This window comes from Cavia porcellus, unplaced genomic scaffold, assembly GCF_034190915.1.
Source record: "Cavia porcellus strain 051 isolate PalLab524CR breed Dunkin Hartley unplaced genomic scaffold, mCavPor4.1 scaffold_24, whole genome shotgun sequence".
In the NCBI taxonomy this organism is placed as follows: Eukaryota; Metazoa; Chordata; class Mammalia; order Rodentia; family Caviidae; genus Cavia; species Cavia porcellus.
In genome coordinates, this window is record NW_026947507.1 from 13,339,120 (window position 1) to 13,359,651 (window position 20,532).

At 41.5% G+C, this 20,532-nt stretch overlaps 1 protein-coding gene and 1 long non-coding RNA gene across 3 annotated transcripts in view; one reads left to right on the forward strand and one right to left on the reverse strand.

Moving 5' to 3' along the window:
* Positions 1-20,532, forward strand: part of Enpp6 (ectonucleotide pyrophosphatase/phosphodiesterase 6) — a 125,399-nt gene that overhangs the window by 75,380 nt on the left and 29,487 nt on the right. For both annotated transcript variants that reach the window (XM_003469173.4, XM_013151608.2), the window contains exon 3: positions 5,841-5,952. In XM_003469173.4, the coding sequence (XP_003469221.1) occupies positions 5,841-5,952 (112 nt within the window). The remainder of the gene's footprint in view (positions 1-5,840; positions 5,953-20,532) is intronic.
* Positions 15,197-19,941, reverse strand: LOC134472664 (uncharacterized). The gene is made up of 3 exons (XR_010042574.1): positions 17,997-19,941; positions 15,913-16,502; positions 15,197-15,874 (listed from the first exon to the last, which is right to left on the reverse strand). It is a non-coding gene; the product is annotated as an uncharacterized LOC134472664 (long non-coding RNA).

Sequence of the window (20,532 nt, forward strand, 5' to 3'; positions counted from 1 at the left end):
AGTTCAGATAATCTATCCTTAGTTTCTTTCAAGCTGTTATGCCAGCTTTTGATAGAGTTTTTAGTTTCCTGGTAATCTCTTTGAACCTGCTTCACGTATTCTATGTTTTCTCCATTTTCTCCATCAAACAATTCTCCCCTCTTTTTCTGTTCTTTCATTCCACCATGTGTTTTTTCTTGGGTGTTGCTTAGCATTTCTCTAACTATTCTGCTTATGTCTAGCTTCATGTGATTAATAACTTCATTCCTGAACTCGTCTATGAGGCTCTGGAGATAGTGCTTTATGTCTGTTCGTGCTGTGTCTGCTATTGCCTGTTTCTCAGGATTGGAGGCCGAGGAGCCTTTCTTGTTGCTCCCTCTTCCCATATTCTTTGTTCCTTATATATGCAAGTGTATATAGGAGGCCCAGCTTCCTTCCCTGTTGGCCACAGTCTGATTGAATTGTGCTGGCTAGGTGTTCCCGCCCACTGCAGCGCACCAGAGAGTTACGGACTGGGCAGCCTATGCGGGGCCTGCCCCTTCAGGTCACCTTCAGGCACTGGGACCTGGGTTGTGCTAGCCTACTGAGTCTCAGCCAGCCGCGTCACATAAGCTAGGCACTGCTCACCAATCCTGCTTGAGAGGGGGATATGTGACTGAAGTCACTACAGTGCCCTGTTCCCGCAAGTCTGCCCGGTCCCAAGATGTCCTCTGTTGGCACTTCCTAGACCATGCAAGAGTCCCAGTTTCTCTCACTCACCGCAGGTCAATGCACAGCTCCCTGCCTGTCCCGCTCTCAATTCCGTTCACCAATTCCCGTTCTCAGAGCTTTCGCGCGTCTCTCTCCCTGCGGAGCCAATGTAGATGCAGCAGCGGTGGCAGGAAACCAAAATCACGGCTTCCAATGGCGGGGGCTCCAGCTTCCACACTGAGGCTTTATCTGTTCCTGTTATAGCATCAGGACTGCATTCCCAGTTGGTTTCTCTCAGCCCCGTTCATTCTTGGGTCAGCAGGGCATATCTCCTCTGGCTTAGGATTTCTCACTCTGCACCATTCCTGGATTCTAAGCTGGGTCTTTCAGAGAGCCTCCATAGCTGCTGCTATCTGTCCGCCATGTTCTCCCGGAAGCTCTCTCAACATATTTTTAAAATGCACTATTTTGTAGCATGCATCAGAAGTGTATTTTCAACTATTGTATAGTATTTTGTGGGATGAATATACCAAAATATGTTTTCCTATTCCCTTATTTATTTGGATTATCTCCGGTTTGGAGATATTCTGATCAAAATTACATGAACATTCTTTTTATAATTTTTAAAATTTTATTTTAAAGAGGATAAGACAGAATAAAACCAATCAAAACAAACCAGTATAAGAGGTACAGAGCTTCAAAGCATTATGAAGTTAACAATAGTTACCACAATGTCTTTTGATGTCTTTGAAATAGCTCCAGATAACTTCAAACATAGTAAAAATCAAACAGAACAGACTAGATTAGAAACTATAAAAAATAAAATAATGAATGCAATAAAGAACTTCAAAATAAGTCAAAATAGTCAATGTAAATCCAAAATTGCTACTATCATATATCTTGCTGTTTTTGAAATAGCTGCTCCTGCCATTAGATTCACGTAATCAAACAAAACAAAAGAGAAGAAAAATCCAACCCAACAAAACACTGGAAATGATACAGAACTTCCAAAACAAGACCATAAAGAATCAACAATGACTGCAACCCTCAGAAGGAGAGCCCCCCTAGATGCCACACTGCATATCACTGTCCTCTGAACCTATGATCAGACCATTGGCTCTAGATCTGCAATGTTAGTGACACACCAAAGCACCACAGGAATCCAAATGCATTTCACCTTGATAGCTATCATCACAGCCTGTGTTTCTCTGGATAAGCCCATCGCTTATGATGTGTGTGTATGGGCTGATTAGTGCTTCTTGTTTGCCGGTCCCTACACTGGAAGGCCTGGGTTCTGGCTCTTCCCAGTCTGGTGGCAGCCCATGCATGGGCTTGCTTCCTGTGTGGCCTTGTTCTCTCTAGCTTCAGTCCTTGAATGGCCCTATGAACATTGTTACACAGGTCTTTTGTAGACACATTTTCATTTCTCTTGTGTAAATACTAATGGGTGAAATTGATGTCTGATTGGGCAGGTGTATATTTGACTTTATAACATGCCACTGAACAGACTTATGAAGTGGCTGTTTCATTTAAATATCCTACCAAGAAGTTATAAGTATTACTTATCTTTACTATCATTGATATTTTATAGAAACCCACTCTAATATATCTTCATCAACTTGCTTGTACTTAATGTTGCATGCATAGCTTTTTCTCCATTCCTTTTTAAAAATCAATGTATTTACACTTCTCTTGTAGACAGAATATGTCAGTCTCATTTTTAAATCCAGTTTGCCATCTCTGCCTTTTAAACAAAGTGTTTAGATAATTTATTTTTGCTATAATTATTTATACAGTTGGACTCAAGTCTATCATCTTCATATATTTTGTCTTGCTTTTGTTTCTGTTCCCCTTTCCTGATCTTTCCCATTAGTTGAAAAGTGTAATTTTAGACGTGTATTTTATCTTTCCTAATTGATTTTAGATTTTGAGGGCTTTTCCCTTAGTATTTACTTTATACATTCTTAATTTATTCATTTTCTACTTTAAAATAAATTTATATGTTCTCTAAGCTGGGCTCAAACTCACTATCCTCCCACCTCAGCCTGGGATTACAGGTGTGTGTCACCATGCTCAAGTACAGTGCTAAATTTATTATTTCACTTTTCCATATACATATTTACTATTTCTTATTATCATAAATTATAGTTGTATATGTAATTTTAGTTGTATATGTAAATTCTATCATATATTGTTATTAATTTTACATTAGTCAATAACCTATAAATTTTTTCATTTATGTTTGCATTTTCAGGCCAGTATTTGTGGGTCAGAGTGTCTTCACTATTTTTTCTTAATTATAGGGCACATTTCACTGTTTCTTGGAGTGTTTGATCACTTTTATTGTATGTGAAGAATAATATTATTTATTTTGTGAAAAACTATAGTACAGTATCAGATATTTTCCCGGGAAAATTCCATATATTTTCCTGTGTTAGTCCTCTGGGATGGCACCTAAATCAAACCTAGTTTGTAGCTGCAACAGATTTGCACTTTTTGAATATTTACTTATGTTCACTTTAATACCAGTCTATATGTGAACAAAGATAAGAATTATGATTCTAGCAGGTCTTAGGATTTCCCCAATGGAGAACTTTGGTGTTTTAAAGAAGGAATCTATGCCGTCAACTTCTGAGGTCACTGAAGAGTCTTTTTCCTCTTCAGAATTATCCGCCATTTGGAACCTTCCTCTCACTTCAGATATTCGGGCCCTTTCACTCAGGGGAGAGTTTGTGCACTTTTTCTTTTTCTTTTTATCGGTACCGGGGATCAAACTCACAACTGCCTGCTTGCAAGGCAGGCGCTTATGCTGCTGAGCTAAATCCCCAGCCCTGAGTTTGTGCACTTTGAAGATTTCTCTGGCTTCTCCTATTCTGCCCTCAGCCTTTGATAAGATGCTGTCATGATCCTTGAATAAGTTAAAATTAATTATAACCTTGCCTTATTTTATTGTGCTTTACTTCTTTGTGCTGCAAAGATATTATGCTCCTTAGAAACTGAAAGTTTATTATTACCCCATCTTGGATGAGTCTATTATAACCCCATCTCCAACAGCTCGAGAGACTGTTAGTAGTAGTTCTCAGCAAAAAAATATTTTAAAATTAAGGTTTGCACTTTTCTAAACATTATGCTACATTGCACACTGGATAGAGTATAGAATGGTACACATTACTTTTATGTGCACTAGGGAACCAAAGAGTTCATGTGACTTGCTTTATTGGGCTATTTGCTTTATTGCAGTTGTCTAGAACTGAACCTGCTATGTTTCCGAAGTATATCTGCATAATTTTTTAAAATAAAAACTCTATCACAGTGCAATAACATCTGTACTTTGCCACATATTGCCTCTACCTTTACTACACACTACACAATTTTGCATGTTATTAATCAATAAAAAACACTTTGCATACTACTTTAAACCAAGGCCAAAATAAAATTCTCAGGTGAGTTATAATATTATGCCAATGCTGAATCCAAATTCATTATAGTCAAAAGGAATGAAATTTGTTAATATTAATAAACATACTTACTGTTGACTACACAAGAACATTTATGATTGATACTGTAGTAATGTGCAATTACCAAAAAAGACATGCTATTTCTTTATCTCCAGTCACGGCCAACATTCCATTATTTGAAAACTCCCACAACCATGTATTGGAGATACCAGAGTATAAGGCTCTTAATTTTTTAAAAGGATGTGATATCTTATTTTTGATACTAAGCACTGGGTGGATATAGAGTAAATAATTTTGAAAGAATAATCAAAATTTATGAATAGCCTTTGATAGATAAAACACAGGTATCTGTGTTAATATAACCAGTCAAGATTCCACTGGCATTACCTACAATAATAAATATTTCTCCAGAAGCCATGAGCAACGTTTATTCGTGGGTCAGATGGCCCATTTGTCCTCACCCACTGACAAGAGAGATTCCATCTTTAAGTTCTTTCAGTTTTCCTAAATGAACCTTGTTCTCCCTGAACCCTAGAAAATGCAGTCCGGGGTGATTCTCCCACAGAGCACTCCAGTCTTGCAAAGCTGTGCCAGATGTAGGGACTCTGCCTGACAGCTGCCCCACCATCTTTCAAACCAGCTGGAACCAGCTGGCAGAGGTATCCAGGAGTAAGATCTGTGTGCTTTCTGACAAGCACCTCCTTGCTCCCACAAGTCCTGCTTGTCCTACTTTGACTCCTTTCTACTGGGGAGTCTTACTCTCCCAGCTACAAGACAGAGAAAGAGAAACGTCTGCTCTCCTGACACCCATTGTCTGGCATGTCACAGTTTTTGCTGTCTTTCACACATGCACAGTTGCTTAGAAGTTCTCGGAACTTTTGCTTGTGCTGCGGTGTTTGCCTGGGATGTCTCTCACATTTCTGCACCCATCACTCTTCTTCCACCAGACTTGACTCTGGGATGTTCCAGGAAGGAGACCCTGACTGATTCATTGTTGTTTCCACTATGCCTGAACATAGTGACTAGCTCAGAGGAGGTGCCAAATAAATATTTACTCAACTAAAGTAAACCGAGACTGATTCACCCCTCTCCTGCTCTGTGTTCTGATATATGATTATGTCTCCTCTTCAGGGTCTTCTGCTTGTCCAAGACTCTGGGGAAGAGAAACTGAGCACACATCACTACTGATTGCCTTTGATTCTTTTACTGCATTTTGGGAAAGACAGGGTCATGGCTCAAAATTCTTGCTTAAAATTAACTTTTTTTCTTACTAATTGAGTGGAATGTGTCTAAGCACAGCCAGTCTTATAATACCAGAAGATAATGAAGTATTTATTTTGTAATTGTCTGACTAATCAGATACTATCCAACGTTAAATTCCATAATAGGCAAAGGCATACCAAAAGACTTAGTTATGAAAAATCTCTAAGATAGAAATTTAATTGAGGTAATTTTGTGCATAATTAATTTTTATTTGTTTGTACTATCCAGGTTTTACCAGGGCTCTATCTTGGGAGACCAATGTTACATAGCAATGACATTTAAGAACTTCTCCAATTAAGCAGAATTGCAATTAAATACATTACCTATCCGCAATAAGCTAATTTAGTTCAAGGAAATGTACAAAAATTTTATTTTGACTAATGATGTAGGCTCATAACCCTCTATTAATCAGAGAAGAGAGTAACCATTTGCCTTCTTTTTCCTTCTTAGGCTGTGAGGTTGAGATTCTTGGTGTCAGACCTACTTATTGCCTAGAATATAAAAATGTCCCAACGGATATCAATTTTGCCAATGCAGTCAGCGACGCTCTTGACTCATTCAAGTAAGTGTCTCAGATTCTTAGCCATCTCACTGTTATTCTTGTTTCAGGACCAATAATGGGTCCTAAGGTGAATCAAGAGGCTCTAATATAGGTGAAATCATGTCTCCAAGCGTTGACATACAGATTGTCAACTGCGGGGAGGAAATGATTATGATTAAGTAATTTTGGGTGAGGAACTCTGGAAATGTTCCATTAAGGGCAAGAAAACTCCTTTTTATGTTCAGTGGAGAGCAAGAAAACTCCTTTTTATGTTGGACAATGGTGAAGCGAAATAAATAATAGCATTTTCCTAATCATAATTTAGTGAACAATTATATTAAAAGGTATCAATAAATATTTGGCAAAAGGAGAATCTATAATTTAATAAATTGGGAAAATTTGCTTCTTCATCTACCCTTTTCTCAGAAAGTATAAGGTACTTAATGTATCAGAACACACGCATGATTATTTAAAAGTTCTCAGAACTTTTGCTTGTATTGCTGTTTTTGGCTGGGATGCCCCTCACCTTTTTTTTTTTCTCCCATGGAGAACAATGACACAAGATTTGAAAATGCAGAAATTAGTACAGTACTGTTCTAAATTGCACACATGAGTCTCAAGTCTCAGTGAAACTGATCAAGGAGACAGGACAGGACAGTTTCCAGCCAGTACCAAAATCACTGACAGGAGTCGTGGAGATGGGAGATGAGCTGCGGGTCTGCATTAGAAATCAGCAACCAAAAGGCTAAGGATGGTGGTGGCCCTCACATGCCCAGGGCTTTGTCTAGAAGTCACCAGGGCTGTTAAATGGGATTCTAAGGCAGAGAACTCAGAGGAATGAGAGTGTAGGGACCACAGCAGGACCTTCGCACTCACAAAAGAAGGAACATATTCTCCAACAAGGAACTCTGTGAGAGTTAAGGTATATCAAGCAGATTGCTAGCACTAAACACATGAACTGATAATTCTAAGACTGCCTCGGACACAGAGATGGCCAGCCATGGACCCCATTCTTTCATTCCTCTTCTGCTCCCAGCATTCATGCTGAGGCGCAGTTACCCCATCAAACTAGCAAATGGAAAAAGACCCCTGCTTTCTCTGATTCTTAAAATATTCTACTTCGCTGGTACCGATAAAAAGGAAAAAGACAAAAAAAAAATATTCTACTTCCATGAGATTTATCAAGAGGCATTTAGGATACATAAGAGTCCATGACTTAATTGATGGGTTGGCACAAAAAATTGACAAGCAACAAATTTACAGGTTAATACTTTATTTCTGTGAGGAGAGGGAAGGGACAGAATATGCAGAAAATAGCCTTTAAATAAATGCTCTTTTAATAAATTATAAATCTGCTTTCTTTTGCTTACACACAAGAACTCAAAAGCCATACACGTGATGGTCAGAAATACTGTATTGTAGTCTGGTTTGTGTCAGCAAAGCAGAAGAGCACAGTATGTACAGCAAATGAACAAAACTGGACTTTTGGGATAGTTTTATGTCCTCCTAATTCTGGTCCCAACACAATTGAAGGGCTAGCCATCTCTGAAGCCTTTTTTATGCCAAATGTAAAAATTTGGATCATTAAATAACACATCAGTCTGTGTAGCAGTGTCATCTCTTTTCCATTCATCTTGCCTTTCCATGTGAATGGAACCCCAGCAGCCATTCACAAGAGTCCCAGGTCAGCTCTTGCTGACAAAGCTCTGCCCTTAGGGACACCAGAGGGATAAGTGCTGGGCTCACAAGAAGAAATGTTCTTCTTGTGTTTTTGTTTTTCTTTTTCAAGCAAAGTGGAGAAGTCATAGAAAGATGAGGAACTGCATCTTTACCTTGGAAACAGGGAGGGTTTTCTTAGTGATGTTAGCAGTATACTGGTGGTGGTGGTGGTGGTTGTGTGTGTGTGTGTGTGTGTGTGTGTGTGTGTGTGTGTGTGTGTTTAGCAAAGGCCTTGGCTTCTGATAGAAAAGTCTACAAAGAACTACAGATGTAGAGAGGTAGTCTCAGGTTAAGCCCCACATGGCGTAAGTTGGAAGTAAGTTGCCCAGTTCAATACCACTAACATTGCAGTTTAAATACATGGCCTTGAGCTCTGTGAAACACCATTCACAAAGTCTGTCATATGCATGATGCCCCTGCAGTTGGATAGTGAAGGCCTGAGCAGAACTAAACCAAGCCATGCAATTATCTTATGAGATCTTCAACTGGTAAAATTAACAGGGCCAACCAAGAAATAACCTCTTTGAATAGTATGCGAAAAGGTACACACTCATCATCTCTATAACTAGGCAGTACTTAAAATGAGAGAAGATGGGGAGAAAAATGAGCCAGATAATACTGCCAAGTTAGGACCCTCCCTAGAGAAAATGAAGCACTTTCTTCAACCAATCTATGCATTGTTAGAACATTTCTCATTATCTTCTTACAGTGTAGGCTAAAGACTAATAGTTGTGGGTCACTATTTTCCTTTAAAAATAAGTTTAACCTCTGTCCTCTTTTAGGAGCAAAGTAGATGATAGCTATGACTTAGTACGGCCTCCAACAATCCAGACTGCTCTGCAAGTAGCAGCTTGTGCAGGCACTAATGTGGCTCAGAGGAGTCATAATTCTCATGGTATGTGTGCTTAGACAAAATCGTATAATTATTTATCTTTTTATAATATAGCCATGAGTGAAGAAGCATGTCTACAAGGCTGTTGGCTCACATCCCTGGTTTGGGGAGGTTTTGTTTGTATTAAATGGGAGTTGAACCCAGGGTCTTTGCACTAAGCCACATCCCTAGCCCTCTGGTTTTTGTTTGTTTTTTGTCTTTTTGAGGCAGGGTCTTGCTATACAGTTCAGGCTGGCCTAGAACTTGTAGCAATTCTGCCTAAGCCTCCCAAGTGCTGGGATAACAGGTGTGTACGATCACACCTGGCCAATACTTTTTTTAAAAAAATTTGAGGCAGAGTCTCACTAAGTTACTAAATTGCCTGAAATAAAACCTGGGACCTCCTGCCTCAGTCTTCCAGAGTGCTGGGTTTACAGGTGTGCACCACCTTGCCTGGATACCTCCTGGTGTTTGTTCAGCTCTATCCCAAATTCTTAGTTGTAATTTGAAGCACACCTTGAGTTTTCAAATATAAGTGCCTGAACATGCACACACATTTCTCTGTGGCAGTGCTGCTCCTGAGACACATGACCACATGAGACACAGGGAGGATGGACTTTGACAGAAAGCAGGACAAGCTATTAAGGTCTTGGACATCAAGTCCTACCCAGGAGACTTCAGGGGAAGGTTCATGCAGCTCAGAAACCTGCACAGGCCTCTGCAGGGGGTGATAGCACATTGCCCGCATTGCATCTGGCTGTTGCTTTCCTGTGCTCAGGCGCTGTCTCCAGTCATGTTTGTGAGATACTGTCTTTGAATTTAGATATTTATTTAACATAAAGGAAGGAGAAAGGACAAGAATTGATGTTTTTAATACCCATTTGCCAGCACTGGTTAAAGTGATGTATTTCTATTAACTTATTCTATTCTTTGCTCTGCTATATTACATAGGTATTGTCCCCCCCATTTTATAGAAGAGACCACTGACTCTGAAGGTTTAAATACCTTAGCCTCACTCTCACAACTGGTAGGTGGGAGAGCCAAGACCCAGCTCTTTCCGCCTGGGTTTAGCACCCTGCCTCCCGGTGCCTGTCCTGTATATGAAGAAGTGACTGAAAAAAATTTTGCATTCCTTCAAGCCAGTCCACAACCAGACTTCTTGCTTTTTCTAACTCTTTATTTTTATTTACTTATTTATCTTTTTGAAACAAGGTTTCACTATGCAGTTCAAGCTGGCCTTGAACTCACTTTGTAGTCTAGGCTGACCTCCAACTGGCAATAATTCTCCTGCTTGACCTCCTGAGTCCTGGGATTACAGGCATGTGCCAGCTGCAACCAAACTTCTAAGACTCATTGAAAGAGAATCAGACACAGAGAGGAAGTTGAGAACCACCTTCCTGTTCTCCTCGATGCTAACTATGGGCCGGGGGCTCCTGCTGGACTGACGTCAGTGGGCCTTCGCAGTCTGTTGAGTATTTTACACATTCAGTGCATAGAGCCTGGTGCTCTCTGTGCTCTATTACTACACACAGGTACTCAGCAAGTAGCACCCCTGTATATTCTACCACCTTGCTGCCAGAAAAGAGAGAGTTTGTGATGTGCATAACTTAATCCATCATTCTGAAGGGTCTGCTTGCAGGATATTTATGGCTCAGTGGGGACGAAAAGGCACATGATGCTCACGTGGAAGTAAGCCATAACATGAGCAGTTTTGGGGGTAGATAAAGCAGATTGTAGGCGAGGAAGCCCCACTGAGTCCTGGCCGCACGAGAGAGCCGGGCAGTGGCTTCTAAGCACACAGGCTCGCCAAAGTGTTGGTCAAGCAACACAGCGGTCATCCTTGTCAAGCTCCACACTACTAAACACAGATCCAAAAGAATCTTCAGAATCCCAGAACCTCAGTGGCCACTAGTATTAATAAAGGGATAAGTGGATGAGAGGTTATCTCCACAGGTCACATGGGAGCCACCTCTAATGTCTTGGCTTGAGACTCTCCTCCCTGTGGACTAAGAAAGAAGGGGACATGGGTCCAGGCTCACAGAAGACCACGTCCTCTTACTTGCTGTGAACACACACTCAACAAAAGTGATATAAGAACATCTAGAAGGAAAAGAGAAAAGAGAAGCATTTCTTTTCCCTTCTGTCTCTTTTGCTGTATATCAGAATCTTTATAAACATCGGTTCATTTAATATCCAGTGTAGACACTTACATGGGAAACCTGAGGCTTACAGATAATTTTACAGTTTCTCTGAGACCTAACTGCTGAGAAGAGAAGTCAGAGTTTGAATGCAGATTTGTGTAGTTCCAATGCTTCTGTCAGAAGGTAATTTTCAAATTAAAACTTTGTCCTGTACTCACTACATTTTTTTCCTGAGAACTACGCCAAGGTTTAAATTAATTTACTACTGAAGAGTCAGGAGGCTGACCAGGCTGCTTAGCAGGAGATCTGGAGAAATACACACAGGAAGAGAAAAAAGGAGGGGATGATAATATGTGATGCAGAAATGCTTAACAGCACAGAGAATAATCACAATATAATTTGGGGCAGGGGCTGGGGGTTTAGCTCAGCAGTGTAAGTACTTGCCAGGCAACCACGAAGTCGTGAGTTCAATAATAATTTGGCGAACTGCTTTCTCTATCCATCAAAAATAATTTTCAACTTATCAGTTTCCCTACCAGTTGACAGCGAAGTTTATAGACTCTGACCATTAAATCAGTAGTTTAATCTGATTTTGAAACAAGGTAAATGGACAGTGTTCTAACATGGTGCTGAAAAGATAGGTGGTCATTTTGAGGCCCTATTTCTAAGTTTTGGCTTACTTTCCTTAATTGGCAATAACTAAGTCTCCTTTAAATTGCCTCCATTTCTCTGTGTCTGTGTCTGTCTCTGTGTCTGTGTCTGTCTCTGTCTCTCTGTCCCTCTGTCCGTCTGTCTGTCTGTCTGTCTCTCTCTGTCTCTCTGTCTCTCTCTGTCTCTCTGTCTCTCTCTCTTTCTCTCTCTCTCTCTCTCTCTCTCTCTCTCTCTCTCTCTCTCTCTCTCTCTCTCTTTCCTTCTAACCCACTTCAGCCAGGCAAATGGGTCTGACATTATGAAGTACTTTTTATATTGCAGTGAAATCTGGACCGATTCCTAAAATAATGGGAGACTTGCATGTCCCCAAAGCTCCAGGGCACCTCACAGCTTTCAGGGAACTGGGATGATGGCCACATGTCCTTCTGGCATGGTTCCTGGGCCTAAAAGCTATAAATGGCCAACAGCAGATCTGCAGGCCTCTCTGCCCATCTCTCCTCACCCAACCAATCAGTTACAAATGAGCTGACCAGTGATGGAGACCAGACCCATCTGGAAAACAGCTGGCTAACCAGAACTTATCTGCTAAACTTCACACAGGCAAGAGCCCTCAGAGACTTAGTTCCCTAGTGAATCAATGAAACCTGAACACAGAATCTCACTTGTGCAACCCTGAAATTTCAAGCATCCAAAATCAAGTGCTCCAGGCATCTGAGAGTGACAGCTTCCTGACACAAAGCCATTAAGTAATTTTTTTAAAATTTTATTTTAAAGAGGGTAAAACTAAACAGAACAAAACAGAACAAAGCAGATCAGAAGAAAACAATGTAAGTGACACAGATTTCAAAGCAAGACAACAGGAGATCATCACTGTCTATCATATTGTCTCTTGTTTTCTTCTAAATAGTTGTAGATATCTTTACACACAATGAATTCATACCAAAAAAATCGTATTAAACTGATCAGAACATAGTAAAAAAAGACATTTTAGGCCTTGAAAACCAAACAATAGAAAAACCAACAATGGCTGCCATAATGTCTCTCATTCTTGTCAAAATAGCTGTCCATACCTTCGTGTAGGTTGAAATTAAACAATACAAAACAGACTAAAATCACTCTGAACAAAGAATAATAGTACTGCTGGATTTCACAGATGCTATGGAATCCGCACTGGGTACCATAGTGTCTCTTTTTCTTCAAAGTAGCTGTTCATTTCATCATGCATTATATAATCAATTTTCATAAACTCTTTAGGAGAAGTTCTATGCATGTATAAGTCTCTACATGTACACCTATCTGTATTAGAGGGAAAAACAAAACAAAATAAAACAAATTCCTAGAAAAACATGAAGCAAAAAAGACAAATAAATAACAATAGCAAAGAGCCCCAAACACTGACAATGTAGGCCTTCGAAACAAGGTGGTGTGAGCATATCTGGGGTTGTTATTTTACATAATGATCTTCAACAGCTCCTCAGATCACCATACAATAATATGCACAATTGTTCCAGTCCTGTGAATGTTAACTATTTTTTTCAAGAACTAATAGAATTTGTAGCACAATCATCTTAGCTATACTGTGTTCATATAAATTTTAGATATTTTTTCTTTTCCTTTCCTTTTTTTTCCCCTCATCTTCCCTGAGATATTATTTTTCCCTTTTAAGCAGATTCCTATCCTTTCACTGTATTTATTGAGTTTTTTGTATCTTTTGTACTCTTACCATTTCTTACACTAGGGAGACTATGTGATATTCATACATGTGAGTTTGATTTATTTCACTTATGGGTATGGTCTTGAGTTGCATCCATTTACTTATAAATATCTCAATGTGATCATTCCTTATAGCAGAGTAGTACTCCATTGTATAAAAATACTGCATCTTTTTTTAAAGTTTTATGTAAAGAAGAAAAAAAAGCAAAACAGAAAAAAAGAGTAGTAATAATACAGAATTTCACAAAAAATAAACAGTAAGAAATCACTAGATTATAAATTACATACTGTCATCTTAGAAATAGTTGTTTAAGTTACAAACTTAAAGCATACAAAGTGCACATTCAAACAGTGAGACTGAAAACAGTTCTGCTCAATGATCCAACGAAAACTTAGTAATATGGTCATCTATCTTACACACTTAAACATACATGCCGTTATATCCTTTACAGCACTTTCTTTTCCTCTCTTTTTTACAATAGCAATTACATATTTTGGGTTTTATTACTCCTACAGTTCTTACTGCTTTTTACACTAGAGACACAATGTGATATTTATAAATATGATTCTTATTTCACTTACAAGGCTAGTCTCAAGTTGCCTCCATTTACCTAAGATGGCCTCAAGATCATCCTTTTTTATAGCTGAGTAATATTCCATTGTATAAAAATACCACATCTCTTTCATCCACTCTGTGATTGATGGGCATTTTGGTTGTTTCCAAGATTTAGCTATTACAAATTGTGCTGCTATGAACGTAGGTGCACATATATCACTATGACATGACCTTTTCAGATTTTTTGGGAAAATATGGAAGAGAGGAATAGCTGGATTGAATGAAACTTCAAATCTTAGTCTTCTAAGAAATCTCCATAGTGATTTCCATAGTGGTTGCACCAGTCTACTCTCCAACCAACAATGGAGCAGTGTTCCTTTTTCCCTGCAGCCTTGCCAACATTTGTGATCAGTTGTTTTCTTGATGGCAGCTATTCTTTCTGGAGTGAGATGAAATCTCAATGCTGTTTTAATTTGTATTTCTTGAATGACCAGTGATGGTGAACATTTCTTCATGTATTTATTTGCCATTTGTATATCTTCATCTGAGAAATGTATGTTCATCTCAGAGGGTCTTTGAATTTGGGGGCTCGATATTTTTCAATTCTTTATATGTTCTGGATATAAGTCCTTTGTTTGAGGGGTTGCTGGCTATAATTCTTTCCATTCTGAATACCACATCTTTTTTTATCATTCCTCAGTTGATGAGCATTTAGGTTGTTTCCAAGATCTGACTATTACAAATTGTGCTGCTATAAACACAGTTGTACATAATATCACTGTGGCATGATTTTTTAGTTCTTCTGGGAGTATGCCCAGAAGTGGAATAGCTGGATCAAATGGGACTTCCAATCCCAGCTTTTTGAGGAATCGCTAGACTGACCTCCACAGTGGTTGCACAGTCTACACTCCCACCAACAGTGCAAGAGAGTACCTTTTTCCCCACAGCCTCTCCACCATTTGTTGTTGGTAGTTTTCTTGATCCTGGCCATTCTTTCTGGAATGAGATGGAATCTCAGTGTTGTTTTAATTTGCATTTCTCTAATGACCAATGATGCTGAGCATTTTTTCATGCATTTATTTGCAATTTGTATTTCTTCATTTGAGAACTATGTATTTGTCTCAGATGCCTATTTTTGGATTGGGTCTTTGAATTTTGGGGATGTGATTTTTTAAAATTCTCTATATGTTCTAGAAGTCCTTTATGAGAGACAGTTTACTAAGATTTTGTTTCTCAATTTGTGGGTTTTCTTTTCACTATGCTGGAGGTTTCTTTTGACATGCAAAAACTCTTTAATAAGACATTATCTCAGTTACTGATCCTATGAAGTATTTTGCATGCGATTTGATTCTTGTTCATGAATTCTCTACCTATCCCTATGTCTTCAAGATTTCTACCTACTTTGTCTTCCAACAGATTTAGTGTTTCTGTTTTGCCATCAAGTAAATTCTGATACTTAGTAGCTGTCCAATCACATGGAGATTTGTGAGTATGGTAAATACCCTTGGGGAAACTCGTCAAGTGACTGGAGCATCACAAATATTCCATTAAGCCATGCCACAAGTAGCCCTTGTTTATGAAAACTGCTCATCATAATAAATTCACTGACCGGAGCCGCGGGAGACAGGAGACCAAACTCGAGCAGGATCAGCTCTCAAACTTTATTGCGTACAGCGAACCGGACCTAACAAGGTCCGCCACCCTCAACGTTGGTTCCTCTTCTGCCCGTTGGGGGCAGGAACAACCTCTTATAAGGGGAAGCAGTATCCAATCACAGAGAAGCGCGTCTAACAAGCTGATAGGCTAGCGTCACGGGTAACTGGGCAGACATGACAATTTGGCGGGCTTGTTCAGGCTGGGAAGAACCCGGAAGCAGGAAATGGGCGCCATCATAGGCGGCTTCCCACATCTCCCCCTTTTTTATTTATTAAAATAGGATGGTCTGTGGGTCCCTCCAAGGTGTCTATGACCTTGTTGCTGTTAGACACCTAGGAGTGGGCCTACCTTGTAGGCCGAGGCATGAGAGAATGTAGAGGTCTATACCCTGCTGTGCATCACCCTGTTTTGTGCATATCCTTGCGCCAGGACCATGCTCAAGGTGAGTGGTTCATTTTTTTGCAGGGCCAGGCTTTTGTGAACCGAACCTGGATGCATATAGACATTCATTCCTGCCTTCCCCCCAACCTTTGGGGCGGATGGCACTGCAGTACCCTTGGTCTCGCATCTCAATGCCAATAATTTGACTCCGGGAGGGACCCCTGGCCTTATAGGCCATGTATATCTGAGTGGAGCCTGTCTTAGGTTGACCGGGAGGGCTTTTCCCGTCTTACCTGTCATTGGCTTGCCCACTCAGCTCTTATAGCTGATGTTCTGCAATGTGAAGGAGATATGCGGCGGCCTGCTGGCCTGATGGGCCACCTGCTGCCATTTGCATGGCTGCCATAGCTGTGATCTTAACCTGCTGCTGAGTTTGTATGAGGCGATCTAACAAGCATTTAATAACCACAAGCCCCACTAGGATGGCCACGGCAATCAGGATCCAAGTAGTCAGGTTGGGCCAGGAGAACCCCTGACTGGACCTAGTTGGATACCGTCCATATTGTCAAGTTCCTGACCGACTATGAGGGACAAATTGTGAAACTTAGGTAGGTAGGTGTCTTGCAGCCAAGCTGTCATATTTTTAGCAGTGTTGGTCAAATTTGTGCGAACAGGGGTGATTAATAGGAACCCACAGAATAGAAAAGGCTCCAAACCAGACATTTTAGTTTGTAGATGGTCTCGGGCGCTGAGCGTCGGTCCCAGAAGGGTCGAGTTGACTTGTGTCCGCGGGCTTATCCTCCTGTGCTTTATCAGGAACTGGTGGGGAGTTTACTGCTCGTGTCAATCTTTCCGGGACCCACAGCGGTTCGCAGCCTGGTTCCTGTGGGAAGATACAAACCACACCTCGGGTCCAGCTAACCACTGGATCCGGGCCCATCCATTGTCCTGTAAGGACATCTTTCCATCCCACCAGCCCTTTGTTGGCCGGGGACGGGTTATTGTGCTCCATGGCAGGGGAATGATTATTGTGATTAAGGTTTAAAAAATTTATGGTAAAGAGTGCCAATGATATTCTTCCTTTGGGCGTTAGGCCATGGCCTATCCCCTCTTTTTGCTTTTGTAAGACACCCTTGAGTGTCCGATGTGCCCGTTCAATGATCCTACTCCATGTTGAATACCTCGGAATATGGAGGCTACCGTCGAAGAGGGTTTGATGGGACCTGCCGTCTCCAAAACTTGGAGAGCATTTACCACATATTTGGAGTCTGACAGGAGGTTAACGTCGCCTGGAAAGCGACGTAAGACCTCCTGTATTATCTGGAGCTCGACCACCTGGGGTTGGTCTGGAGTAAATTGGATAGTTTTTGGCTCTTGACCCATAACCACATATGCGCCTATGCCTGATTTGGAGCCATCCGTGAAGATTATTGGAGCTCCAGTTATGGGGTATGCGGATGTAACCTTGGGAAAAATCACAGGGTGTACTGTAATAAACTGAAGTAGTGGGTCTTTTGGGAATTGATTATCTATGGTCCCTTGAAACGTACACCGGAGAATCGCCCAGGAATCTAGACACGTTGTTAAGATCTCAATTTGTTCTCTTGTGTATGGTACATGTAGGGAGGAAGGAGGCACCCCAAAGTGTTGTATGGCTTGTGAGATGCCCTCTAGAGAAAGGGAAGCGACCGCGTCTGGATAATGGTCAATAGCCTTAGCAGGAGACATTTTTGGATGGACCCAAAGCAAGGGTCCCTGTTGCCAAATGACAGCCGTGGGTTGTCTAGCTGTCTTGAGAACGCACACGCAGAAGGCAACCCAGGAAGTAGCTCTCCCTCTAACCAGGGCGGTGCCATAGGTTGTGGGCACCCTCCGGCGGCCACGGGCGGAGGTGGCAGCCCAGGGAGCAACTCCTCTTCCGGCCACGGCGGTGCAGTAGGGCCTGGCGCCCTGAAGGGGGCGACCATGGGTCGCGAGCTTGCCAAGGAGCGGAAGGGCTTAAGCTCCTCCCTTAAGGCGGAGTAGCTTGGGCAGGGTGGTGTTTGGTTCCCCTTTTTATCTTCCCGAGCCCTAAGTTCCTCTTTTAACGGTGTAGGAGGGTCATGCTTAGCAAAGACGACCTCCTCTTCTGAGCCTTCCGAATCCGAATCAGAATTAGAGCCCTGAGGGTCCTCCGGAGACCCACAATCGGCAGTGGCTCCGGGCTCCTCTGAGCATTCCGATCGAGCTCTATCAAAAGCCTGTCGGGCTGTATTAGCGAAGCGAAAGCAAAACAGATGCAAAGGGAAAAGAAAAGAAAAAAAAACCCAGCGTCCACTCGTGTGGCGCTCAAAATCTGTTAGGTGCGTCCACCCAACCCAGGTGACCCAGTACTCACCTGTCCCGGGAACCGCTGTATCTCACGTAGCTGATCAGGGTGAAGAGAAGAGGCGCTCGGGGCCTTCCGTTTTTATTGGGCCAGGTCCTCCGTCGTACCGCAGGTGACAGCAATCGCACCTCCCGGCCGAAGAGGCACGTCGCTGAGTCTTCTTTGAGTCCCCGTACGGGCCACCAGATGACCGGAGCCGCGGGAGACAGGAGACCAAACTCGAGCAGGATCAGCTCTCAAACTTTATTGCGTACAGCGAACCGGACCTAACAAGGTCCGCCACCCTCAACGTTGGTTCCTCTTCTGCCTGTTGGGGGCAGGAACAACCTCTTATAAGGGGAAGCAGTATCCAATCACAGAGAAGCGCGTCTAACAAGCTGATAGGCTAGCGTCACGGGTAACTGGGCAGACATGACAATTTGGCGGGCTTGTTCAGGCCGGGAAGAACCCGGAAGCAGGAAATGGGCGCCATCATAGGCGGCTTCCCACAATTCACCACTCTATCAAGTAGGATTTTCCCATATACAATCCCTCCCTCAAAAGTGTGAACATCTAAGCAGATGATTTGCTGTGTGAATCAGTGCATCTGCAGTGCTAAAGATGCAATCACATGAAACAAGTGAACAGTGGCGCTTATCGTCAGGAGAGACTTTGTGGAAGATTCCATTCTGTTCAAACACGGTGATGGAGGGAAGGACATAAGCCCTATCTGTCTAATGAACATGGGCCTCAAACAAATTTCAGGAAATAAATGAAAATGCCATTACCTCATGCAAACTTTTATCTATTCCCTACACCCTTCAAGGACCTCAAAGTGACTTTTTGTATTCTACTATGTAGATGCAGAGGGAGTTTGGGTTAGTCACTCACACATTAGCAAAGATGAATAATGATAATATCATTTTCAGCATAATAACTTCATCCAATCCACATTGTGGAGGACGGTGGTATTTGTTTTGCTCTAAAAAAAGAAAAGAACTTTTCCCTTAACTTAAAACCAATGTATCCTTAAAAAACTATTAATAAAGTACAACTGTGAATGGCCAATTGGGACTCACAGCATCACTAAAGAGTGTGTGACCATAATGAAGGAAATTTCCAGGCAGAAAGGGAGTTTGGTCCTTGGTTTAAATGATAGAGTAGATGTCGACCTTTGCAAGCAGTTTTCTGACTTTGGAGTGGACTTGCATTTCCTATTTTAGCTGCATCTCAGGACTCTATGAGGCCTTCAGTAACTCCTAAAACCCTCTTAGGCCTATTTCTTTCTTGATGAAATCTGCATATCCTGTCCTACATGAATGCTTTTCACTATAAGTCGAGTTTGGAGGCAGAGTCAACCTCTACACACAGTCCACTGTGGGTCTAGAAGTGAAAATGACCAAGTTTCACTGGGCTGTTTTTGCCTTGTCTCACACCCAGCTTGCTAGGTGTTGGTCAGATTCATATAAAATAGTAACAACCATTTCCAAAAGATCACTTAGGCTAAGCAGAAGGCTTCTGCATTGTTGTGGGCTGTCAAACTCAGTACTTTGTGCTTGTGTTCTGAGATCCAGATTTGAATTTTGGTTCCAGCCACTATTAGCTTTGTGAAGCTGGCAGTGTCTTGACCTCTGAATTCTTTTAATGTTGTTTTTAAGATTGAGTAAGATAATGTGTGTAAAAGACCACACTGTGATGTTTGACCAGTCAATGCCATTTACTGAGCACGTATTATTATATAGTGCACTGCCAGTTATAGAATTGCTACTGTGCATTAAATGGAGAGAAAGAATTTCAGTTCAGAGAGGGGACCCGTAGGTGGACGATCACAGCAAGATATGCAAATTCATGGCCTGCAAGTGAGCATAGAGTTCCATAGGAACACAGAAAAGCCACCCCGCCTGGCTTCAGGACACCAGAGTAAGATTCCTGGAGGAAGGGACACTATCCTTAGATCAGACGAGGATCAGGTGTAATTCTCATTGAGGAAACCAAGCTGTGAGGCTGTTTACCTGCCTGAGGATAGTAGGATTCAAGCCCCCACAGAGTATGGAGATGTAGTCATTCATTACTGGAGCTCCAAATGCTGGAGAGGCCATATCAGGAAAAGTCATGCTATGTATGTGTACATGTGTGTTCAAAACAACTTTCCAAAGAGGAATAATTCAATTTGCCAAGGGTATTTTTACCTCTTGTAAAGCCCATACAGAGAAATTACCTTTCTTTTCCATGGCTTAATTTTTTTCAGTTCTTATTACCATCACTGTCGTCATTGTCCCCATCTTTGTCATCATTGTTGTGATCTATTTCAGGTGCTTTACTGGGGGGACAGGGAAGTGGGCAAAGCCACAGCTAGAGATGAAAAGTCACACATGGACATCACTCTGTGAGGGACAGAATGGACATTAAATGATGCTCCTCTCCCCATCCTCACTCCATAAGCCTCCTCCTCCCATCCCTAGCTTTTCATTCTTAGCCAAGCATTGAAAGTTAAAGCTTGGAGGATTTAGCTCAGCAGCGTAAGCACCTGCCTGACAAGCATGAGGTCGTGAGTTGATCCCCAGTA